The 24,793-nt window shown below is 45.6% G+C and overlaps 1 protein-coding gene across 4 annotated transcripts in view; it reads right to left on the bottom strand.

The window, feature by feature from the left end:
• The window catches only part of LOC134909816 (uncharacterized), a 366,238-nt gene that overhangs the window by 319,105 nt on the left and 22,340 nt on the right, over positions 1-24,793 (bottom strand). For 3 of the 4 annotated variants that reach the window (XM_063917096.1, XM_063917098.1, XM_063917097.1), the window contains 2 exons: positions 11,834-11,947; positions 3,668-3,862 (listed from right to left, as the gene is read on the bottom strand). In XM_063917096.1, the coding sequence (XP_063773166.1) occupies positions 3,668-3,862; positions 11,834-11,947 (309 nt within the window). The remainder of the gene's footprint in view (positions 1-3,667; positions 3,863-11,833; positions 11,948-24,793) is intronic. The other variant, XM_063917099.1, reaches the window with a different exon arrangement.

Below are 24,793 nucleotides of genomic sequence, written 5' to 3'. Positions count from 1 at the left end.
TATGAGACACTGTGATTTACCGACTGTAAGTACTGTGCATATGCCTGTGTTTATGGTAGGAGCATTAGGTCCCACCATTCTGAGAGAGGAAATCTATTATGTTTAGTTAGGACTTATTTGTATGTTTTTGTAGAGATGAGCGGGTTCGGTTTTACTCGGTTTTACTCGGATTTACTCGGTTCTCAAAACGGCATCTTATTGGCTCACGGATGTCACGTGTTTTGGATAGCCAATAGAAAAAATCCGGATAAAACCGAACTGGCGTTAATTCTGGCGTTAAATCCGAACCCGCTCATCTTTTGTCTTTGTACTGTACAATAAAACTAGCTATGGCTAGATTGCTGAAAACCCTGAACTGGTGTGCTGTTTCCTGGCTGCTGTGTGTTTGAAGGTGCCCATCTACCCCAGGAGAGGGCACCCATATCCTGATTTCCTCACAGCTATTTCATTGTGTGTGCATATTAGTAATGTATATCTGTAATATTCTAAAATATTCACAAGTACTCCATGACAAAATGCTACAAATTGGCATCTGAACCCTTAGGGTGTGTACACACGGTGAGATAAATCTGTAAGATTTTGGCTATATAGTCAAAATCTTATGAAAAGTTAGTGCATATCTCATGGTGCTAGGCAGCTTGCGATACAGATTCGATCCCGATGCACGCTCCCGTGGGGTCGGTATCGTAAGGCTAGATAGACTGTGCAGGCAAGACAATCTTGACTATCTAGTGTACAATCTAGTACAAAGTATAGTCAAAATTGGCACTTAGTCAAAATCGTACATAGACAAAATTTCAAGCACAGATAGTCAAAATCTGTACAATCTGTGCTATCTGGTCTCTGGGGGAGTTCAAGGGAAATCACATAGTCAAAATCGAACATAGCAGGGATCTCACCGTGTGTACACACCCTTAATCTGAGTTGCAACATTCACTGCAACAGTTAAAACTGTTTTTTTATTAACCATCTTTGAAGCACCCTAGCAGGCACAAGTCACATGTCCAAAGCAGTGGATATATTAAATTGTTTTTATTTGAAAGTATGATACAGATACACATATTTAATGTAATAACATTTTAAATAAATGCACTGAGTTGTAGGAGACAAAGAAATTGTTCTTTAAAGCTGCAGTAACACCTAGAAATTTTTTTTCCTAAGATGCTGCCTCACACTAGCCAGAGTAGTTCTGTGCAGATGATTATCCCTGGAATCCAGGCTTGGACTGGCCCACAGGGGTACAGGGGAAACCACCGTTGGGTCCACCTCCTGTTCTAAGGATCAGGTTCTAGACTGTGCACTTGAATTATACATTATACATATGTTATCTTATACTGGACTATGGTGTATTTTCTACAGTGCATTGCTGTTATTAATCTGGTACATTATCATGCATGCAGCAGCTGAATTTACTGTATATATTTATGAAGGGGCCCAGACGTTGCACTTTCTAATGGTTAGTCAAATCAATAAGGTGGCAGGCCACACCCCCTCTGCAGACTAGCCACACCCCTAAACATGTGCATCCCCCCCAGTGGGCCCTAAATGCCCCAGTCCGACACTGCTGGAATCATATAGGTCTCTCCCAGCCCCAGATGTTACCAGTGTCAGACTGGAGCATGAAGGGGCCACCGGGGAAGGCAGTGATAGGGGCCCTTGTTTAGGGGTGTGGCCAGTCACCACAGAGACTTGACTAGCAAGTAGAGAATGCATGGGCTGGACCTCTTGATAAATATATACAGTAAATACTGCTAGTGCATGCATGATAATGTACCAGCTTAATAACAGCAATACACTGTAGAGAATACACCATAGTCCTGTGCAGTATAAGGTAACATGAGGTGCAGTCAATTAACCGGCTGTTGGAATCCCAGTGTTCAGAAGACCAACGCCAGAATCCCGACAGCCAGTGAAATACAGATGCCCAGAATCCCGACAAACGCTTAGTATTCCCACTCGGTTGGTGGGTCCACGCAACCAATCAAGTGAGAATAGAACCTGTGGCGAGTGAATTGAGCCACTATGCCCAATGTGCGGCGAGCACAGTGAGCCTGCGAGGGTACTCGCTGCCAGGTTTCCGTCAAACAGGATGCCGCTGTCGGTATACTGTACTGACAGCTGGCATCCCATCTGCCGGGATATCCTATGTATTCCAGTAACATGTATAATGTATAATTCAAGTGCACAGTCTGAAACCTGATCCGTAGAAAAGGAGGTTGGGCCACAGGAAGTGGAGCCCACCGGGGGTTTCCCATATACCCCTGTGGGCCAGTCCAACCCTGCATGTAACCTACGGGAAGTGGGAAAGGGTGTAGTATAAAAGTGGACACAAGAATGTCCACATTCAGAATGTTGATCTAGACAGAATGTCAACCTTCAACAAGTCGACATTCACAATGTCCACATGGACATAATGCAGACATTGTCAGAATGTCGACATAGGGTTAGATTAGCGTTAGGCGGCAGTTAGGTTTAGATGACAAGTCAATGCAAAAATTACATTGTCAACATGCTGACGGTCAACATTCAATGTCAACATTCTTGAAGTGTCGACATTCTGTCCATATCAACATAACCAAACAATATTGGTATTCAGAACATGCCAACATTCTAGTGCTGACACTCTAAATGTCAATTTAATATACCACACCCAAATTAAATGGTAAAGGAATTTTCTTTTGTATCCTTGGGTCTTGCATGCCATAGATAGATTCTCTTAGTGAAGGGAATACTGGCAACTTTTCCAGCTACTTTTTCATAAGTCTTTAATTAGCGTGAGCAGATCAGATAGTTGATTGGCAAACAACAGGAGCCATGGGGTAGATGTATCAAGACTTGGAGAGAGATAAAATGGAGAGAGATAAAGTACCAGACAATCAGCTCCTAGCTGCCATGTTACAGGCTGGGTTTGAGAAACTACAGGAGCTGGTTGGTTGGTACTTTATCTCACTCCAAGGCTTAGTACATAGACCCACATGTTAGGGAGGTTTTATGAACAGTACTACAAGCTTTTGGAAAAATAACTGGAAAATCCATGGAAAATATTTTTTCTCCAATTGCATTCATTGCAGTAGTGGGCTGGGCTGGGAGGAAGGGTGCCATATGCTGGGCTGGTACAATTGCTTCAGTGAGGGCCGCAGATGCGCACTACACATACATTACTGATTTGAGAGCAACATTTGTGGAAATGCTCTGCAGTTACTCCCATTGTATTTATAGACAGAGTAGCTGGGCAGCATTCTCTGACTGTTGCCTGGCCATCAGTCACATCATTAATTAAGCTTGTGGTTGCATAGCCTGCACTCCTTCATGAATCCACTAATCCACCTCTCTGTGCTGCATTACTGGCAGTGGCTGGTGTTCCTCTACTGATTAAACTGCCCATTGTAGGCAGACTCACATTAGACAAACCAGACATACAGAGGCTATCCTCATGCTTGTTTCCGCATTGCAGTGCCCTGGTAGAAAAGCTGGGCCACTTACTTGGGTCTACCTCCCCTCAGTCTAAAAGTTGCCAGCCAACCCCTGATTCATTGTAATTTATTTTTCGTCTTACATAGAACATTTTCCTTTATTAGAACCGTAGTAATGATTTCCCAATTCAACGCTTGTTTGTATAACATAAGTACTGTTATACATCTATGTATAACAAATGTCATGGACTTACTCTGATATAGTTGTATATAGGCTTCACTGAGTGCAAATGGCATATTAACCACTGCAAATAAATCACAAGGTCTTCAAGAGTTACTAAATGAATAGAATTCTTTTGTCCGGTCAGTACGTGTTCTCTGGCGATTGACAGCCTTTGTGCTCTCTGTACAGTGTCACTGTATTCCTTCATGATGTATCCAACTTGTTCCTGTACGTGTAGAAGCAATGACATGAAAATGATCATTCAGCTCATTAGGCAGTGCAAGAACATACAGTATGTAAGGAACACCCAATTTTATATCGAAATGGGCATGATTGAAATTGTATTATTCGCATTGGGTGACTTGTACTGTAAAAAATGTATTAGGCTGACCACTGATTGAAACCTAATTACTCTGCTGGAATAGAGCTTTTCTCTGACGTCCTAAGTGGATGCTGGGGACTCCGTCAGGACCATGGGAATAGCGGCTCCGCAGGAGACAGGGCACAAAAGTAAAAGCTTTAGGATCAGGTGGTGTGCACTGGCTCCTCCCCCTATGACCCTCCTCCAAGCCTCAGTTAGGTTTTTGTGCCCGGCCGAGAAGGGTGCAATCTAGGTGGCTCTCCTAAAGAGCTGCTTAGAGTAAAAGTTTTGTTAGGTTTTTTATTTTCAGTGAGTCCTGCTGGCAACAGGCTCACTGCAACGAGGGACTTAGGGGAGAAGAAGTGAACTCACCTGCGTGCAGGATGGATTGGCTTCTTAGGCTACTGGACACTAGCTCCAGAGGGACGATCACAGGTACAGCCTGGATGGGTCACCGGAGCCGCGCCGCCGACCCCCTTGCAGATGCTGAAGAGAGAAGAGGTCCAGAAATCGGCGGCTGAAGACTTCCCAGTCTTCTTAAGGTAGCGCACAGCACGGCAGCTGTGCGCCATTGCTCTCAGCACACTTCATACCAACGGTCACTGAGGGTGCAGGGCGCTGGGGGGGGCGCCCTGGGCAGCAATGAAAGTACCTATGCTGGCTAAAAATACATCACATATAGCCTCTGGGGCTATATGGATGTATTTAACCCCTGCCAGGTTGTCAGAAAAACGGGAGAAGAAGCCCGCCAAAAAAGGGGGCGGGGCCTATTCTCCTCAGCACACAGCGCCATTTTCCTACACAGCTCCGCTGCTAGGAAGGCTCCCAGGCTCTCCCCTGCACTGCACTACAGAAACAGGGTTAAAACAGAGAGGGGGGGGCACTTATTTGGCGATATTATTATATATTAAGATGCTATAAGGGAAAACACTTATATAAGGTTGTCCCTGTATAATTATAGCGTTTTGGTGTGTGCTGGCAAACTCTCCCTCTGTCTCCCCAAAGGGCTAGTGGGGTCCTGTCCTCTATCAGAGCATTCCCTGTGTGTGTGCTGTGTGTCGGTACGTGTGTGTCGACATGTATGAGGACGATGTTGGTGAGGAGGCGGAGCAATTGCCTGTAATGGTGATGTCACTCTCTAGGGAGTCGACACCGGAATGGATGGCTTATTTAGGGAATTACGTGATAATGTCAACACGCTGCAAGGTCGGTTGACGACATGAGACGGCCGGCAAACCAATTAGTACCTGTCCAGGCGTCTCAAACACCGTCAGGGGCTTTAAAACGCCCATTTACCTCAGTCGGTCGACACAGACACAGACACGGACACTGACTCCAGTGTCGACGGTGAAGAAACAAACGTATTTTCCATTAGGGCCACACGTTACATGTTAAGGGCAATGAAGGAGGTATTACATATTTCTGATACTACAAGTACCACAAAAAAGGGTATTATGTGGGGTGTGAAAAAACTACCTGTAGTTTTTCCTGAATCAGAAAAATTAAATTAAGTGTGTGATGATGCGTGGGTTTCCCCCGATAGAAAATTATTGGCGTTATACCCTTTCCCGCCAGAAGTTAGGGCGCGTTGGGAAACACCCCTTAGGGTGGATAAGGCGCTCACACGCTTATCAAAACAAGTGGCGTTACCGTCTCCAGATACGGCCGCCCTCAAGGAGCCAGCTGATAGGAGGCTGGAAAATATCCTAAAAAGTATATACACACATACTGGTGTTATACTGCGACCAGCGATCGCCTCAGCCTGGATGTGCAGCGCTGGGGTGGCTTGGTCGGATTCCCTGACTGAAAATATTGATACCCTTGACAGGGACAGTATTTTATTGACTATAGAGCATTTAAAGGATGCATTTCTATATATGCGAGATGCACAGAGGGATATTTGCACTCTGGCATCAAGAGTAAGTGCGATGTCCATATCTGCCAGAAGATGTTTATGGACACGACAGTGGTCAGGTGATGCAGATTCCAAACGGCACATGGAAGTATTGCCGTATAAAGGGGAGGAGTTATTTGGGGTCGGTCCATCGGACCTGGTGGCCACGGCAACAGCTGGAAAATCCACCTTTTTTACCCCAAGTCACATCTCAGCAGAAAAAGACACCGTCTTTTCAGCCTCAGTCCTTTCGTCCCCATAAGGGCAAGCGGGCAAAAGGCCAGTCATATCTGCCCAGGGGTAGAGGAAAGGGAAGAAGACTGCAGCAGGCAGCCCCTTCCCAGGAACAGAAGCCCTCCACCGCTTCTGCCAAGTCCTCAGCATGACGCTGGGGCCGTACAAGCGGACTCAGGTGCGGTGGGGGGTCGTCTCAAGAGTTTCAGCGCGCAGTGGGCTCACTCGCAAGTGGACCCCTGGATCCTACAAGTAGTATCCCAGGGGTACAGATTGGAAATTCGAGACGTCTCCCCCTCGCAGGTTCCTGAAGTCTGCTTTACCAACGTCTCCCTCCGACAGGGAGGCAGTATTGGAAACAATTCACAAGCTGTATTCCCAGCAGGTGATAATCAAAGTACCCCTCCTACAACAAGGAAAGGGGTATTATTCCACACTATATTGTGGTACTGAAGCCAGACGGCTCGGTGAGACCTATTCTAAATCTGAAATCTTTGAACACTTACATACAAAGGTTCAAATCAAGATGGAGTCACTCAGAGCAGTGATAGCGAACCAGGAAGAAGGGGACTATATGGTGTCCCTGGACATCAAGGATGCTTACCTCCATGTCCCAATTTGCCCTTCTCACCAAGGGTACCTCAGGTTCGTGGTACAGAACTGTCACTATCAGTTTCAGACTCTGCCGTTTGGATTGTCCACGGCACCCCGGGTCTTTACCAAGGTAATGGCCGAAATGATGATTCTTCTTCAAAGAAAAGGCGTCTTAATTATCCCTTACTTGGACGATCTCCTGATAAGGGCAAGGTCCAGAGAACAGTTGGAGGTCGGAGTAGCACTATCTCAAGTAGTTCTACGACAGCACGGGTGGATTCTAAATATTCCAAAATCGCAGCTGTTTCCGACGACACGTCTGCTGTTCCTAGGGATGATTCTGGACACAGTCCAGAAAAAGGTGTTTCTCCCGGAGGAGAAAGCCAGGGAGTTATCCGAGCTAGTCAGAAACCTCCTAAAACCAGGCCAAGTGTCAGTGCATCAATGCACAAGAGTCCTGGGAAAAATGGTGGCTTCTTACGAAGCGATTCCATTCGGCAGATTTCACGCAAGAATTTTTCAGTGGGATCTGCTGGACGAATGGTCCGGATCGCATCTTCAGATGCATCAGCGGATAATCCTGTCTCCAAGGACAAGGGTGTCTCTTCTGTGGTGGCTGCAGAGTGCTCATCTACTAGAGGGCAGCACATTCGGCATTCAGGACTGGGTTCTGGTGACCACGGATGCCAGCCTGAGAGGCTGGGGAGCAGTCACACAGGGAAGAAATTTCCAAGGAGTGTGGTCAAGTCTGGAGACTTCTCTCCACATAAATATACTGGAGCTAAGGGCAATTTACAATGCTCTGAGCCTAGGAAGACCTCTGCTTCAAAGTCAACCGGTGCTGATCCAGTCGGACAACATCACGGCAGTCGCCCACGTAAACAGACAGGGCGGCACAAGAAGCAGGAGGGCAATGGCAGCAAGGATTCTTCGCTGGGCGAAAAATCATGTGATAACACTGTCAGCGGTGTTCATTTCGGGAGTGGACAACTGGGAAGCAGACTTCCTCAGCAGGAACGACCTCCACCCGGGAGAGTGGGGACTTCATCTGGAAGTCTTCCACATGATTGTGAACCGTTGGGAAAGACCAAAGGTGGACATGATGGCGTCCCGTCTGAACAAAAAACTGGACAGGTATTGCGCCAGGTCAAGAGACCCTCAGGCAATAGCTGGGACGCTCTGGTAACACCGTGGGCGTACCAGTCGGTGTATGTGTTCCCTCCTCTGCCTCTCATACCCAAGGTACTGAGAATTATAAGACGGAGAGGAGTAAGAACTATACTCGTGGCTCCGGATTGGCCAAGATGGTACCCGGAACTTCAAGAGATACTAAGAAGGGACTTGCTTCAGCAAGGATCATGTCTGTTCCAAGACTTACCGCGGCTGCGTTTGACGGCATGGCGGTTGAACGCCGGATCCTAAGGGAAAAAGGCATTCCGGAAGAGGTCATCCCTACCCTGGTCAGAGCCAGGAAGGAGGTGACCGCACAACATTATCACCGCATTTGGCGAAAATATGTTGCATGGTGTGAGGCCAGGAAGGCCCCCACGGAGGAATTTCAACTTGGTCGATTCCTGCATTTCCTACAAACAGGAGTGTCTATGGGCCTCAAATTGGGGTCCATTAAGGTTCAAATTTCGGCCCTGTCGATTTTCTTCCAGAAAGAATTGGCTTCAGTTCCTGAAGTCCAGAAGTTTGTCAAGGGAGTACTGCATATACAACCCCCTTTTGTGCCTCCAGTGGCACTGTGGGATCTCAACGTAGTTCTGGGATTCCTCAAATCACATTGGTTTAAACCGCTCAAATCTGTGGATTTGAAATATCTCACATGGAAAGTGACCATGCTGTTGGCCCTGGCCTCGGCCAGGCGAGTGTCAGAATTGGCGGCTTTGTCTCACAAAAGCCCATATCTGATTGTCCATTCGGACAGGGCAGTGCTGCGGACTCGTCCCCAGTTTCTCCCTAAGGTGGTGTCAGCGTTTCACCTGAACCAGCTTATTGTGGTACCTGCGGCTACTAGGGACTTGGAGGACTCCAAGTTGCTAGATGTTGTCAGGGCCCTGAAAATGGATGTGTAGTACAATTCAGCTTGCACATTCTGTGGCAGGCCTGCCACAGCCAAAATATGTAAATGCCCATTCCACAAGGAAGGTGGGCTCATCTTGGGCGGCTGCCCGAGGGGTCTCGGCTTTACAACTTTGCCGAGCTGCTACTTGGTCAGGGGCAAACACGTTTGAAAAATTCTACAAATTTGATACCCTGGCTGAGGAGGACCTGGAGTTCTCTCATTCGGTGCTGCAGAGTCATCCGCACTCTCCCGCCCATTTGGGAGCTTTGGTATAATCCCCATGGTCCTGACGGAGTCCCCAGCATCCACTTAGGACGTCAGAGAAAATAAGAATTTACTTACCGATAATTCTATTTCTCGTAGTCCGTAGTGGATGCTGGGCGCCCATCCCAAGTGCGGATTGTCTGCAATACTTGTACATAGTTATTGTTACAAAAATCGGGTTATTATTGTTGTGAGCCATCTTTTCAGAGGCTCCGCTGTTATCATGCTGTTAACTGGGTTCAGATCACAGCTTGTACAGTGTGATTGGTGTGGCTGGTATGAGTCTTACCCGGGATTCAAAATCCTTCCTTATTGTGTACGCTCGTCCGGGCACAGTATCCTAACTGAGGCTTGGAGGAGGGTCATAGGGGGAGGAGCCAGTGCACACCACCTGATCCTAAAGCTTTTACTTTTGTGCCCTGTCTCCTGCGGAGCCGCTATTCCCATGGTCCTGACGGAGTCCCCAGCATCCACTACGGACTACGAGAAATAGAATTATCGGTAAGTAAATTCTTATTATTTACAGTACAGCCAGAGATGTCAGATACCCTTTGATGCAGGAAACCAGAGTTGGCTTGGAGAATGCCTTTAAGTGCTTTGAGGGAATTAAAGGTCACTACAAGCAGATTATAAAATCATGCCCAGAGCTTCAAACAAACAATGAAAAGATAAGGCCATCCGCTCTACTAGTATGGCTAAGAGACCCCACAGTGCAAGCTGAGACTCAATACACTTTGGCTGTGGGAGGGTTAAACTACTCCCAAGGGAGGGGAGCGAGAGGGGGCCTGCAGTGAGTTTTAAAAATGAGAAACTCCTGCTGCAAATTGTCATTTATGGTGAGCTGGCATCCAGTGAGAGATTGGAGCCTATAATGTCCAGGATATGCAGAGAGACCTCACTCATCCAGGGTTAAACTATACAGGTGATCTGAGCGTTGGCCCTTTTTCTTCTCTTATTTTCATTTCTTGAAATTGTAATTACTAATGTGACTATTTAAATGATTATATTCTTGTAACCTTTCTTTTTTTTCTGTAACACTAAACTTTGAAGTCTTGACTTGGATTAAAAATCCTAATCTTAGTTCTGGAATTTGTGTTTTCACACCCAAAACCTCGAGAAGATCATGTTACCTCATTTTTATGTAGTAATAATTGTATGCGGGTGAGAGCAGAAGCTCACCCGGTGCAAGGTCCCTCAAAAGTCACTTAGCCTGGCTGGCGCAGTGACCGGTACTTCTGCAGGTAATCAGTAAGGTGTCACGGGCAGAATTCTCAGATTGTCGTATCTGGAGAATCGCCACACCGGGATTGTGACACAGTGCACCTTTACACTGACGATACAAAGATCATCTCCTAACAAACTGCACAGAACAATCTCCCAAAGTAGAAACTCATGTCATTCCACAACCTCAGCACTGAGGCATTTCTGCTGGGATGCTGCCTTTTCTGCCTTCGTCCACTGTACACGTTAACCTCATACCATCTACTTGTTGCTGCCATCTGTGACACTAATGGATTGTTTTGTTTTGCTGTGCACACCACAGAGCAAACAAAATAGACTACAGTCTAGGCGAGAGGTTCTCAAACTGTGGGTTCTGACCACAAAGTGGATTGTGACCATATACTTTATGGGATGCGTCTGGTTGGGGGAAAACAGGGGCGCACATAATGTTGGATGTGGAGTAGGACAGGAGAAAACTCATTAATTAAACACCCTCTGCTTCCCTCTTCCATCCCCATCACCCCCTGCCATCCCCCTGTCAACCCTTGCCATTCTCTATTACCCACTGCCTCCCTGTCTCTCTCTGCCATCCCCTGTTACCCACTGCTATCCCCCTGTCACCCTCTGCCTCTCCCTCTTCAACCTATGCCATCCCCTATCACCTGCTACCTATCCCCTGTCCTCCACTGTCATCCTTGTCACTGACTGCCTCTCCCTAGTCACCCTCTGCATCTCCATGAAGCCATTGCCTGAACTCTTTTCCACTGCCACCCTATGCATCTCCCTGCCACCCCCAGTCAACCTCTGACAGCCTCATCACCCACTGCTTCTCCATGCCTCTCTCTGCCTCCCCATCATTCTTTGTCTCCCTCTGCCTCTCCTAAGTCACCTTATGTCTCTCTGCCACCCCCTGTCACACACTGCCTCTCCCTAGCCCCCATCTGCCTCTCCTTGCCACCCTTTGCATCTCCCTGCCTGCCACTGCCTCAACCTCTCTCCCACTGCCTCCCACTGCCTCTCCCTGTCATTTACTGCCTCCCCAGTCTCCCACTGCCTCTTCCTGCCACACTCTAGTTCCCCATCACCCTCTGCCTGCCACTGCCTCCTCCCTGTCACCCACTGCTTGACTGCCATCCCCAATGCCTTCACAGCAGGTAAAAACTTTAACATTTAAATGGATATATATAAAAAAAAAAAAACACATGCAGGGCAGGCACTCCGAAAGAAGCTTATCCCTGCGATTGTGTAAGAAATAAAGTGATCACATTAGTGGTCAATTCACTTGTGGTTTGTGCCTCCACAATGCTTTCATGCATGTGTGGTCTGCTGACCACACATATGTGGTGCCCTTTCTGTGGTAACTTTCATGGGTCCTGTAATAATTTTTTTGCCACAGCAAAATAGTTTGGGATCTCCTGGTCTAGGTCAATGAAAGTGAATATATTTCGTTATGGATTACAGTGCGTTTACATATATTTTGTTATGGATTACAGTGCATTTGCATCAGGTTATGAAATACATCATATGCAGCTGTCATGCACACATGTACACAGCTCCTTACCTGATACTGTGGATAGCACTGTTCCATGACACCAGTGTGGCGACAAAACCTCTTCCACCTTAGCATGTGCAAGTATTTACTTCGGATTAACTGCTGAATTCTGTCGGAGAAAAACTTAGACAGAAATATGGGAATTTATCATCTCATTACATTTTATCATAAGCATGCCATTGTGTATATTCCATATGAAAGCATTATTTAGTTTGACAAAAAAAGATATATGCAGAGTCGTAAAAAGTGATCTACAGCTGCCCCATATGAAAAAGTGCCATGGTAAACAACTAAATTATGATGGGATGTCAATGTAAGTAATGGGTGTATGTACTAAGCCTTGGCGATAGATAAAGTGGACAGAGATAAAGTACCAACCAACCAACTACTAACTGTCATTTTTAAACACTGCCTGTAAAATGGCAGTTAGCAGCTAATTGGCTGGTACTTTTCTCTCTCCACTTTATCTCTCTTCAAGGCTTAGTAAATAGGGGAGGCAATCAGACCACCTGTCGGGATTCTGGCAGTCAAAATGCCGACTCCGGAATCCCGACAGATGGTGAAATATCGCCACCGGAATACCGGCGCCACAGGCTTTTTTCCCTTTATGGGTGGCGAGCACTGTGTGGCGAGCGCAGCTAGCCCGCAAGCTGCTTTCTTGCACTTGCCCCGCTGCTGGCATACTGGTGGCTGGGATCCTGCTGTCAGGATCATGACAGCCAGGATCCCAGCCACAGGTAAAAAGTATGTATTGTGTAAATAGACCTCTGTGTCACTTACCATAGTTACAATGGGCAGCCCTTTTATGACGAACATACCTGCATGTGGAAGGCCATCCCACCCACTGTATTTCTATCTACAGTCACAACCATCACCATTAGTATCTGGACATGCATCCATTCTATAAAATGTAACTAGTCTGTTAGGTCCCAAAGTCAAAATGATTTAGGGACTTCATTTCATGATTGTCTATCTTATGTTGATGAAGAAACCTGCCTGCAGGAAGACCTCAATGAAATTCTCCTTATGTGGTCCCTGATGCGGTCTACTATGTAGATGGGAGCTGTTATAGACAAACTGGAAGTGGAAATTTGAAATCAGATTATGCAGTTGTTAATGATTGGGATAGTGTACTCAGCGTATCCTTATCACTTGCACACTCAGCGCAACTGGCACAGTTAAAGCACTTGTAAACAAAAGGTTTATAAGTTAACATCTACATAGACTCCAGTTATGCCTTTGGCATTATTCATGATTTTGGTAGCATTTCAAGCAAAGAAAGTTTCTTTTACAGCAGCACGCATTCCTATAGTACGTGCACAGACTGTAAGAGATATCCTAAATGCAAGTCAGCTACCTTTACTAGTAGAAGTTATGAAATGACAACTACACATGACAGGACATAAGGTTACCAAGGGAAATCAAAAAGCCGACAATGCAATGAAAATGGGAATAAAAAAGAGAAAAGTTTTCCCCCAGCACACCAAAAAGTATTAGCAATAAAATTTGAACAGTACATGATAATAGAGATTCAGAGGGCTTGGTTCAGCATGGATCGCAAAAGCAAAATCTTTCTATAATGGGCAACACCATGTGCAGTGCAGGTGGGGCAGATATAACATGTGCAGAGAGTTAGATTTGGGTGGAATGGCAAGGGGTGACAAGAGGATGGCAGAGGGTGACGGGGATGGAAGAGGGAGGCAGAGGGTGTTTAATTAATGAGTTTTCCCCTGTCCCCCTTCACATCCTATATAACCCACCTAAATCTAAATCTCTCTGCACATGTTACATTTGCCCCACCTGCAGTGCATATGGTTTTGCCTATTAGAGAAAGATTTTGCTTTTGCGATCCATGCTGAATTAGGCCCAGAGGTCTTAGCTGCAAAGATATGATTAAGCCACCAGGCTGCATTAAAGCATCTGTTCTGTCAGTCCAAATGCTAAATGATAATAGCACCCACTCTGGGTACTATAAATGCTTATTGTTACGCTATATTACTACATAATAATAACACATGCAAAAATGTATCTAGATTGAGAGCCAACTCACCTGTAGTCACCCCTAGATCCTTCAAATTGCATTACAAGGACAAGCATGCCCCCCAAATGCTGGTTCCAATGAAAATGGTTAATTTAAAAAAAAAAAAATGATCTAAAATAACCAAGTTCAGTCTGCTATAAATGTCGTATGTTTTCCTCATTGACAAAAATGAACAGAAATGCATAAAGGTTTGCAATTCACAGTAAAAGGCCAGGTGGGAGAATGCGGGCAGTGGTGCACACATGAGGGATTTCTGAGTACACAGAACACCCCCCAGTGGGATGATTTTTTTAAGGGGGGGGGGACAGAGACAGCGGTGTCTCCGCCTCAGCACAGTCCACCACTACTGAGATCGAAGTTGCCATTACAGAGTGTCACGATATGCTCCTCTGGATCATTTCACCTCTTTAAGATGGCGTTCTGTCCTGTGGCAAACTGTGCATGCAATGTCTCCTGGATCATCCTGTGTATGCCTTTCCCTGCATTGCCTCTGTTTCCAGCTTGACAGTGTGACTAAGCCTAGCACAACATGTGTGCAGCCATCTTAACTCTCATCATGTGATCGCTGCTGCACCTATCTAGTTCTTGCATTATTCCACATGATCACTGCAACCTATCCACTCCCAGGTCATCCTATTTAAACTCTTCCTTAAGTCACATTACTAAATGGTTCCTGGTCTGCAGCACTACTAGTTCCAGCCAGTTAAAACATATTTCCAGTTCCGCCCGGTTAATTCCAACAGCAATACTGGCACCAAATCTAGCCGGTTCAGCACAGCACGGAGCTAACCCGGTCCCAGCCTGGCATCCAGCCTCCACTAGTTCCAGTCCGGCTTCATCACTGGTTCCAGTGCTGCCCACATTGCCAGTACTAGTCAGCCAACTATTTAACTGCTTTTTCAGTTCTCACTACAGTGTAAGCACGATATATATATCACACATAGCTTAATCAACATAGCCCAGTGGTCCCAGTACCTGTGTCCACAAATAAAGTCTGATTTGTGACACAGAGAGCTCTGATCAGCAGAGCTCTCTGCATAGCATACAGAATGTCCAGGGGGCAGTTGTTGCGCATGCCCAGCTGCAGCAACTCCATCTATCCTCACCAGTGAGAATGTGTGTTTGTGAACCACACATATATAAATATAAAACAAAAGTGTTTAAAAGCACCTAAAAGTGTGTAGAAATATATTTAAAAATCAGACACCCTGTTGTGCAGTGCAGTAAATGATGAGCAGATAAGGTGTTTTAACACTTCATAATAGAATAATAAAAACTGTGAACCAACTATCCATGGTGGAACTTGTGAGTGGTGGGCCCAGGTGCAAAAATATGCTCTGGGTTCTCCTCCTAATCTCTCTGTGGGAGGTGCAGTGGGTGAATGGGGAGAAGAAGTGAGTGACGGAGAGGGAGGTGGTGACTAGGGAGTCAAAGGGTGACTGAGAGATAGAGGATGATAGGGAGAGGCAGTGGGTGACGGGGGGGGCAGTGGATGACTGACGATGTACAGGGTGGAAGGGAGAAGCAGATGGTGACAGCAGAAGGCAGAGGGTGGCAGAGAGAGGTAATAGGGAGACAGCAGGTGATAGTGGAAGGCAGAGGGTGAGAGACAAGGGTAACAGGGGGATAGTGGGTAATGGGGGAAGTAGAGGGTGACATGGAGAGGCATAGGGTGATAAAGGAAGGCAGCGGGTGACAGAAAAGCAGATGGTGACAGAGAGATAGTGGGTGATGGGGAGAGACAAAGGGTGACAGGGGAAGGCAGAGGGAGACAGGGAGAGGCTGAGGCAGACAGGGAGAGGCATATGGAGACAGGGAGATAGTGGGTGACTGGAGAGGCATGGGTGACATGGAGATAGTGGGTGACAGAAGTGGGTGACTGGTGTCGAAGTCAAAAAAATATTACATAAAGAGAACATACAAACTACACACATTTAAGTCGCTATACTTGCAAATACGCGCAGCGAGCACAGCAATATATGGTAACACACGCATTTACACGGACATGCCACAGAGATGGATTCGACACTTATTTCATACAGTACATAATTATAATAATATCAAGTGCCAGACATCAGGATGATTTAAAATTACCTAATGAATTAATGTCATGAATGTGTATTATTTAAATGAAACAAGATAGACCTGTCATATTTACTATTAAAACAACCAGCTTAATGTGTAGATTAATTTGATACTTGGTATTAAGTTGCAGTACATTGCAACACGGAATTATGATTAAATGTATAAAAGCTAAAATCACTTTTATTAGAACAATGGATGTTCCGAATAGGACAGTGGACAGGAAGCTCAGGCCAGCCCCTTTGGACGTCCCCAGGGCTGAGCCTGTTCAGCACATACAAAGAAACTAGTGACTCAATCATGAATGAGAGAGAGAGTTCCCTCCCCCAGAAACTAGTTAACACATTTTTCTGATCACACAGGAAGGTAGTTCCTGTTTTGGTCTCAGAGTTGCTGTAAGGTCTGAGACGATGATGGAGTTATTGCCAGCTCAGTTCCTGTTTTGGTCTCAGCGTAAGATGGAGTCCCGGCATGATTTTACAGAAACAGAGAGACATAAGCATTGAGGGGAATGGTATTGTATCACTGGCCTGTAACTGCATGTAACTGTATGTAATTGTATGTAACTATGTTTTAACTGCTTACTGTGTGAGTTGTATTCATGTAACTATAGGTATACTGTACTTTGTAATATATATTGAATCCATATCCTTTTAATAGCAAATATATACCTCAATGAGCTTTGGAACTCAGATAATGTGTGGGTGTATTGTTTTCTCTTATGGGATACAGTGTTTTGCGATGTACAGTGCACTTTTATCGTATATGGTAATAAGATGCGCCTGGTGTCTGCACTATATATTAGAGCGGGCATTTTAAATATTTGTGAGAAATCAATTTGGCATTCTTAGATGGGGGCTCGTCCGGGATATCACGTTCTTAATGATGCACTGTACATTATAAACGCGACGCTGTGGTCGATCAGCTTGTGATGGACGCATCATAAAAGCTGAGAAAATCATCATATTCGTGTGTATTGTTGTGTTATTAGTAAGACGCTGATATGAAATTCAAGGGACAATGCGTTTCTCATAATATTTAAGATGCAAAAATGTATTTTTATTGTTGCAAAACAAGGTTCAAATAAGTCATATTGTGTTTGATTCAGATTGGATTGCTTGTCTGTTAAGTAGGGTTAAAAGTACATTTAAAAGTTGCTGCATAGCCTTGATATAGTTTTTATTTTTAACTCAGGCCTAAAATAACTTCTGGTGCTTGTATGATGTGTGATTTCTTTGTGACAAAGGAAGCCGCATGGTCTGTCCTCCATTTTGGACTAACCACATGGCCTGTCCACCATTTTGTGTAACCCTCATGGATGTGGAAGGGGGAGGGGCAGCGGCCATTTTGGGAAGGTCATTTTCTAAATGGCTGATTTTCACTGCTCAGAATAATCAGCTTTCCTTGGTCACATCAAACACCATTTATGAGTTACCAATGCATTTATTTAACCCATGCCATAGTCAATTACAAATAGTTTCAATTGGGACTAGTGTAAGAATTACACACAGATATAAACAAAGTTTTTTCTTTTACCTCTAGGATTCAGTTAACTCTGCTTGCTAGTTTAGGATAGCCATTGAAATGTTAATTAACCTGTCCCACTACCCTCTTGAACAGGCATATGAACCTGTTGATATGCAAATTAGAAGCACTGAGTACAAATTATACAATAGTGTTGTTTATTTCAAAGGTGGGATAGTAGACATTTAATACAATAGCACATAACTATCAGATTTAAAAAGCAGGTTACTCTAAATTTAGTTTTAAAAAAAACTGTATTGCCTTTGAGGTAAAGCTACCTATTAAAAGAATGAATTTAAATTTTCGGTACAGAAAAACCAAAGTGTATTTGTGTGAGTGAAAGCAGACAGAGTGGAACTGAACCCAGAAACTGAAGTGGTCTGAAGTGGTAACACTGGGTTAGTAGAGGCCGGGCGGCATAGGGTTTGCTACCTTGCGTGATTAGAACTGATGTGGTCTGAAGTGGTCATAGTGATCCCATACAACTAAGTGCTGAAGTGGTCTGGAGTGGTCTAGGCTAGGTGGTCTACAGCAATCGTAGGGCATATAGTTAACTAGTATCTATAGGCTGTGCTATTGCATTGCATGTCCGTGTGTACTGCACAGCACAACGTGATACCATTGTGTCATATGCGCTGTGGGAGAGCATACGCAGACGTGATTGCATAGACAAAAGGGGTCTTTCTTTGACGTCGGGAAATCTCCCTGGTGGGCTTCACTGGAAAGGGTGAAGGATAGTTATCTAATTTCTCTGTTTTTCACCCTGCAAACAATTCCAGTTGAAAGATACCGAAAAGGAATTTTTCGCTGCCTCTCTCAGGAAAATATTCCAAACAGAACTTCCACCGAAAGAAATTACGGTGTTGTAAGGTCTGATAGGAGCCCTAAGTTGGGTACATTGCCTTCGCTATCGACAGTGTATGGTAGTACTGGCCAACGTGGGCGGAGAGCGGGTGGAAGCGCTCGGAGAACTTTCACCGTCACCTTAAATTGAGTATTTTGGTGTTTGCGGGAAAAGGCCCACAATTATGGGAGCCAGTTGCTCAAGTAAGGGACGTTTAACCAGGGTTCAGGTTGAAGAGCCGCGGCCCAGGGGGTCAGCAAAGTTTAAAGGAAAAAGTATTATGTGTGGGAAATATGGTCCACACGCTGAAGACTTTTTGTCTGAATGGGAATGTATGACTGACAAATATAGGGTACCATTCCCTAGGGTGGACAGCTTTGAACCAGAGGTATTGCAGAACTTAAGGATAAGAATATGTCTGATAAAATCCCGAAAACAAAGGGTCAGACATACAAAGTGTTTAAACCTGTGACAGCAAGAGGGGTTGGTGAGTTTGATCCTAAGGTATTGCAGGTGGTATGTTTAACCAAAGTCATATAGGACAAGAATAGAAATATAAGAACTGTTTGAACTTGTAGCAACAATAAGTAGAAAGAAAAAAAGAGAATGCAAGTACACCGCCTTATGTAGATGTGGAAGCAGTTACGGCCAGCATACAAACTATAGAAAATAATAAAAATATGAAAAATATGACTGTAACCTATATATGTACTAATGAATGTTGAAGTTTTAGTTAGGAGGAGAAGGTGACCTGATCGTTTTCAGCCATTTCTCATGCACCCAGAGGAGTATCCAACCGGTAAAAGAAGAGCAGTAGCCTGTGGGGGAAGTGGCTGAGACCAGTGGAACAGGTAAGTATGGTATCATTCGTGTACATATATAGTAAAACCCAAAAATAAAACAAACAAAAAAAATCAAGAAAGTAACGTCAGAAATGGAGAAAAAAAAAATCTGTCCGCACATTAGTATTTGCCAGTAGGAAAGCGGACAGAGACAAGGTAACCCTAGGGTATTTCTTTCAGTTACCATACAAGAAGTATTCATTCCTAGTAATGCCCCTAGTAAAGATGAGCTTGGAAATGTTTGTTGGACCATGTACAGACCCTTAATACGGGATGAGAAGGATTGAATGAAATACTTTGCATGACCTAGTAGCTTGTTAAACTTTTTTTTGTTTTTGTCTCTTGCAGTAATAGAAAACTCTCCATCTGGATAAGACCACTGGTAAACACTAATTCGGCAAATGGGAGGTGGCTGTCTCTGTGCAAATGGACGGGCTCAATAAGGCATTGAGTGTCAGGGTGCAGACTTCTTTGCAAAATTGGAAAGGTCACAGTAGCTAATTTTAGATAGTGTGCTATTAAACATCACAAGAATAGTGTTAGGCGCAGAGAACAACAGTTGGAGAGGTTGAGGACGGTAAGTATACTGGCACATACAGGAAAGACCCATCAGTCCAAACCCCAGATCCCTAATGGTCAATAATATGTTACACTTGTAGGAAGGAAGGGCATTTTGCCAGAGATTGTAGGAGTAGTAGGACACATAGTCAATATAGATCCCCTAGACAGAAAACATAAGCCATATTATTAAACACATAGACGGGACCAAGGGACATATAGTAAGGAATCATAAGCCATATAGAAAACACAGATTCGGTTAATGGGAAGAACAGAATAAATGCAACTTACTAATGTTACATTTCACTGTTCTAGATGCATGTCCATCACAGGTAGAGGAAATTAACTCACAGATACCGGGTTCCCTATGAACTTAGGATGGACAAGACACTGGATTGATGGCTGGGATAGTCCTAGTAGAGATAAGACACACAGATTTTTTTTTTTAAGGGGAGTAGACCAAGTAGAGAATCACTTCCCCATAGTGCCCAATCCAGTTGTCAAATTTTTATAAAATCTTCTCCACCTCTACAAACACATCTGTCACCAACCTCTATTCTGTTCCTCTACAGTTTCCTCTTCATCTTTTGCGTTCACACAGGGTGGTACAATACATGGACCCAAGTACAGTTCAAACTCCACATGCCCAGGTCCTTCAGAGTTCTGCCCAAACGCAGTATATCTCAACAGCACGATGACACCAGTATTACTGTAGTGTGCCTTGTCATGCACAAAGGGTGGAGAATGGGAATACTGGTGAAGGGAAATTTTGTATAGACACTGATATGCCTGTTGGTGAATGGCAAACCTGACATTTTCTTTTTTATTTTCTTCTTCTTTCTCTCCTCTAGAGATGTTTCTTTTTTTTTTTTTTTTGAGTTATGCTCATGGTACTCTACATTGCAAACACACGATAGTTAAATTAAGATACAAAAAAAAATTGTGTTCCCTGCAGGAAGAGGCAGTCTGGAGGACAAAGGGGTATGGCCAGGAGTCCTCAGGACTGTGGGCAGGTGGACACGGTAAGCCAGTAGCCCCCAGAGCATAACTTCCAAGTCTAGCTGAGGTGGCACACGGTCTGACTCATCTAGGCAAAGAGGGTAGGTGCAGGCTGATGAGAGCCTACTGGTGTGCGCCAGGATTCTATTCTCATGCAGGTAAAGAGAGCAATGACCTGTCTTACTTGCTTGAGGAAGAATATTGGTAAAGCAATACCAACAGAGCCATCCCATATCCCTCCTGCAGACGGATCTTTTCAGGAAATACAAATCGACTTCGTACAGTTAACACCCCTTAGGAATTATTGTTATGTATTGGTGTGCACTGATGTTTTCTCCAACTGGGTAGAGGCATTTCCTGCCGCCACGGATGCTGCTGTGTTTACCGCAAAGAAAAATTGCGCAGAAATTTGTGTGTAGATAATGGTACCCCTAGAAGTAGGAGCAAAGCCTGAAATTGTACTATTGTGATCATAGATACTGCCACTAGTATTATGTAGCTTCGGAACTACTCCCAGATCTTCACTCAACGAATCACCCTCTTCGAAATTTGTTGTTGTTTTGGTTTTGGTATTTGTGTGTTTTTTTTTGGTTGTTTCTGGAAGACAACCTCATGTCATGATTGATCCGCACAATGATCAGAAATACACCAATGAGGTGACAGTACAGTACCTTGTTGAGATGAGCCAGCATTTGAGAACTTGACAAAAGAACTTGAAACTGTTGATTGCTGGTATGCCAAATGCTAACTGTCTTGATTGTGAACCAAGAGACTGTGTGATTGTTCTTACGCTCAGGTTGCCTAATAGACAGGTGGGAAGGACCATACCAAGATTTGTTGACAGCACTAAAGGTCGCCGAAAGAGAGACTTGGGTCCACTCGTCCCACTGCAAGAAGGTCGCTAACCCGGAGAGAACTCGTGACAAAGTAGTTTATTGCTCACATTCATCGAGTTTGTGTGTTCGAAGTGAACTATGTGTTCCAAGTGAACTGTGTGTTCAAAGAGCAAGGTGGACAGCAAAGTGAACTGTGTGTTCCAAGTGAACTGTGTTTTCAAAGAGCAAGGCAAAGAGATCGCAAAAGTATCACCAGAGACTCTGTTCCGTGAAGACTGAGAGGCGGCACTGTTGAACACTACCTGAGCGTACTAAAGGACTGCAGAAAGACCAGTCATTGTAATTGATTTGTTATGAACAAGAGTTGTTTTGTTCTATTTCTCTTTTCTCTCTTTCCCGCTGACAAACATTTTCTTTCAGGATATTCTATTTTTGCGAGGTTTTTTTATGAGGAGTCGAGTGTGGGACTGGAACTGGTTCTGTAGGAAGGAGTGATCACTGTCACGGCGCCGCGGTCTTCACACTTACCTCTCCGGGCGCGCTGGGTCTCCGTGCGGCCATCCTCGCTGGCGGGTCCCCGGCGTCCGGCGCTCCATCTAGCAGGCCTCCACGTCCGACGTCCTCGGGAGCTGCGGGTGACGTCATCGGCCCGTCCTCCAATCAGGCCCTGGCAGGAAGTTTAAATTCAGACGCCGGGCAGTGCTCCGGCGCCTGAGTATCATCGTTCAAACTGAACCTGTGATCTCCAGTGCTCCGTGCCTCCAAGCACCTCCGTGCCTCCAGCACCTCCGTGCCTCCAAGCACCTCCGTGCCTCCAAGCACCTCCGTGCCTCCAAGCACCTCCGTGCCTCCAGCACCTCCGTGCCTCCAAGCACCTCCAAGCACCTCCGTGCCTCCAGCACCTCCGTGCCTCCAAGCACCTCCGTGCCCCCAGCACCTTCGTACCTCCGTGCCTCCAAGCACCTCCGTGCCTCCCAGCACCTTCGTAATTTACCAGCACCTGTCAAGTTCTCTCTTTCAGGAGACCTTCAGCGTCCGCACGTGCCTCCTGTCCGCCGATCAGATCCTGCATGAGGAAGACTTACATCCGGCCATCTCTGCTGCGGCCCAGTTGCAGTTCCACTTCCCGGTCATCGGAAGAAACCCCGATTCCACAACCTCCTCAAACCAGGTCAGTGATAGTATACTCAGGCCACATGGACCCGGGGAATCGAAACACGGACTCAAGTGCCATCCAGGACCTGGCTTCCCGTGTGCAAAGTCAGGAAGCGGCACAAGGTCAGGTGATGCAGTACCTCCAGGAGTTGTCCGGACGTCTGGATCAGATTCAGGCGTCTCTAGCCTCAGTAATTCCGGCACCAGTTCTGGTAGCTGCACCACTTGCCACCTCCAGCAATGTCCAACCATCGGCCGGTGCCACTCCGCGCCTTCAGCTGCCTACGCCATCCCGTTACAATGGGAATCCTAAGAATTGTCGTGGTTTCTTAAACCAATGCGAGGTACATTTCGAGCTACTAGCTCACAACTTTCCTACAGACCGGTCCAAGGTAGCATATATTATTTCTCTGCTGGAAGGATCTGCCTTGGACTGGGTGTCTCCATTATGGGAACGTTCTGATTCACTGGTTTCCAATTACTCCGAATTCATCACGTCTTTTCGACGAATTTTTGACGAGCCCGGCAGGATGACCTCGGCCTCTTCTGACTTACTCCGCATCCGTCAAGGCTCCCGATCCGTGGGTCAGTATGTGGTTCATTTCCAAACCATTGCCTCTGAACTTCGTTGGAATAATGAGGCTCTGAGAGCTGCTTTCTGGAACGGTCTTTCTGATCGCCTGAAGGACGAGTTGGTCACTCGAGAGCTTCCGGGTTCTTTAGAGGAATTGATCTCCCTCTGTGTCAAGGTAGATCTCCGGATGCAGGAACGTGGAGGAGAACGTAGTCGATCGGATCGTTCTAGGTTCCGGCTTCCTCCTGCAAGGCAAGCGGTGGGTCCAAGTCCAGACGAACCCATGCAGATTAACCGATTCCGATTGTCCCCGGAGGAGCGGCAACGTCGTCATGAGGGTAAGCTCTGCCTGTACTGCGGAGCTGCGGGTCACTTCATCAAGTCCTGCAAATCCCGTCCGGGAAACGAGAAGGCCTAGCTTGTTCCGGAGGAGTCAAGTTGGGGGTTACGACCAAATCTTCTCCCACTTCGGACTGTTTGCTTCCTGTAACGTTAATCACCAAGGCCACTTCCAAGTCTTTTGAAGCCCTGTTGGACTCTGGAGCTGCGAGGAATTTCGTTTCTTCCCTCTGTGTTCAAAGCCTGAATTTGGAAGTACGGTCCATCGAACGGCCTATTTCCTTGACAGCCATCAATGGTACTAGGATATCCAAGGGTATCATAACAGAACTCACGGTTCCAGTTAAACTACAGGTCGGGGCTCTACATCAAGAATACTTGGAGTTCCTGGTGATCCCGGAAATGCATCACGATCTGGTTCTCGGAATACCTTGGCTCAAAAGTCACAATCCCCATATCGATTGGAAGACCGCACAGATTCGGTCTTGGGGTTCTTTTTGTCACGTTAACTGTCTCACCCCTGTTTGTCCGCTTCGTGTTTCTTCTAAGGCGGAGGAGGAACCTATTCCAGAGGCATACCAAGAATTTAGAGGTGTTTTCGGAACAAGCAGCCGACCAGTTACCACCCCATAGAGCTTGGGACTGCCCCATTGACCTTATCCCTGGAAAAATGCCGCCTCGGGGTCGCATTTATCCTCTGTCTCTCCCAGAGACACAGGCTATGTCTGACTATATCAAAACCAATCTTCACAAGGGATTCATCCGCCCCTCTACTTCCCCGGCTGGAGCGGGCTTTTTCTTCGTGAAAAAAAAAGGACGGAGGGTTAAGACCGTGTATCGACTACCGCGGCTTAAATGATATTACCATCAAAAATAAATACCCCTTGCCTCTAATCACAGAGTTATTTGATAGAGTTCGTGGTGCCCATGTTTTTTCCAAGCTCGATTTGAGGGGGGCCTATAACCTTATACGCATCAGAGAGGGAGATGAATGAAAGACCGCCTTCAATACCCGGGATGGGCATTATGAGTACCTGGTGATGCCGTTCGGTCTTAGCAATGCTCCTGCTGTCTTCCAGGGATTCGTCAACGAAATATTCCGAGACATGTTATACCTAAGTGTCGTGGTGTATTTGGATGACATCCTGATTTTTTCAAAAGACCTTGCTGAACAC

The sequence above is a fragment of the Pseudophryne corroboree genome, chromosome 4 (assembly GCF_028390025.1).
Source record: "Pseudophryne corroboree isolate aPseCor3 chromosome 4, aPseCor3.hap2, whole genome shotgun sequence".
In the NCBI taxonomy this organism is placed as follows: Eukaryota; Metazoa; Chordata; class Amphibia; order Anura; family Myobatrachidae; genus Pseudophryne; species Pseudophryne corroboree.
Note: the sequence above shows the minus strand (reverse complement) of the source record. Positions and strands in the feature narration are given on the sequence as shown.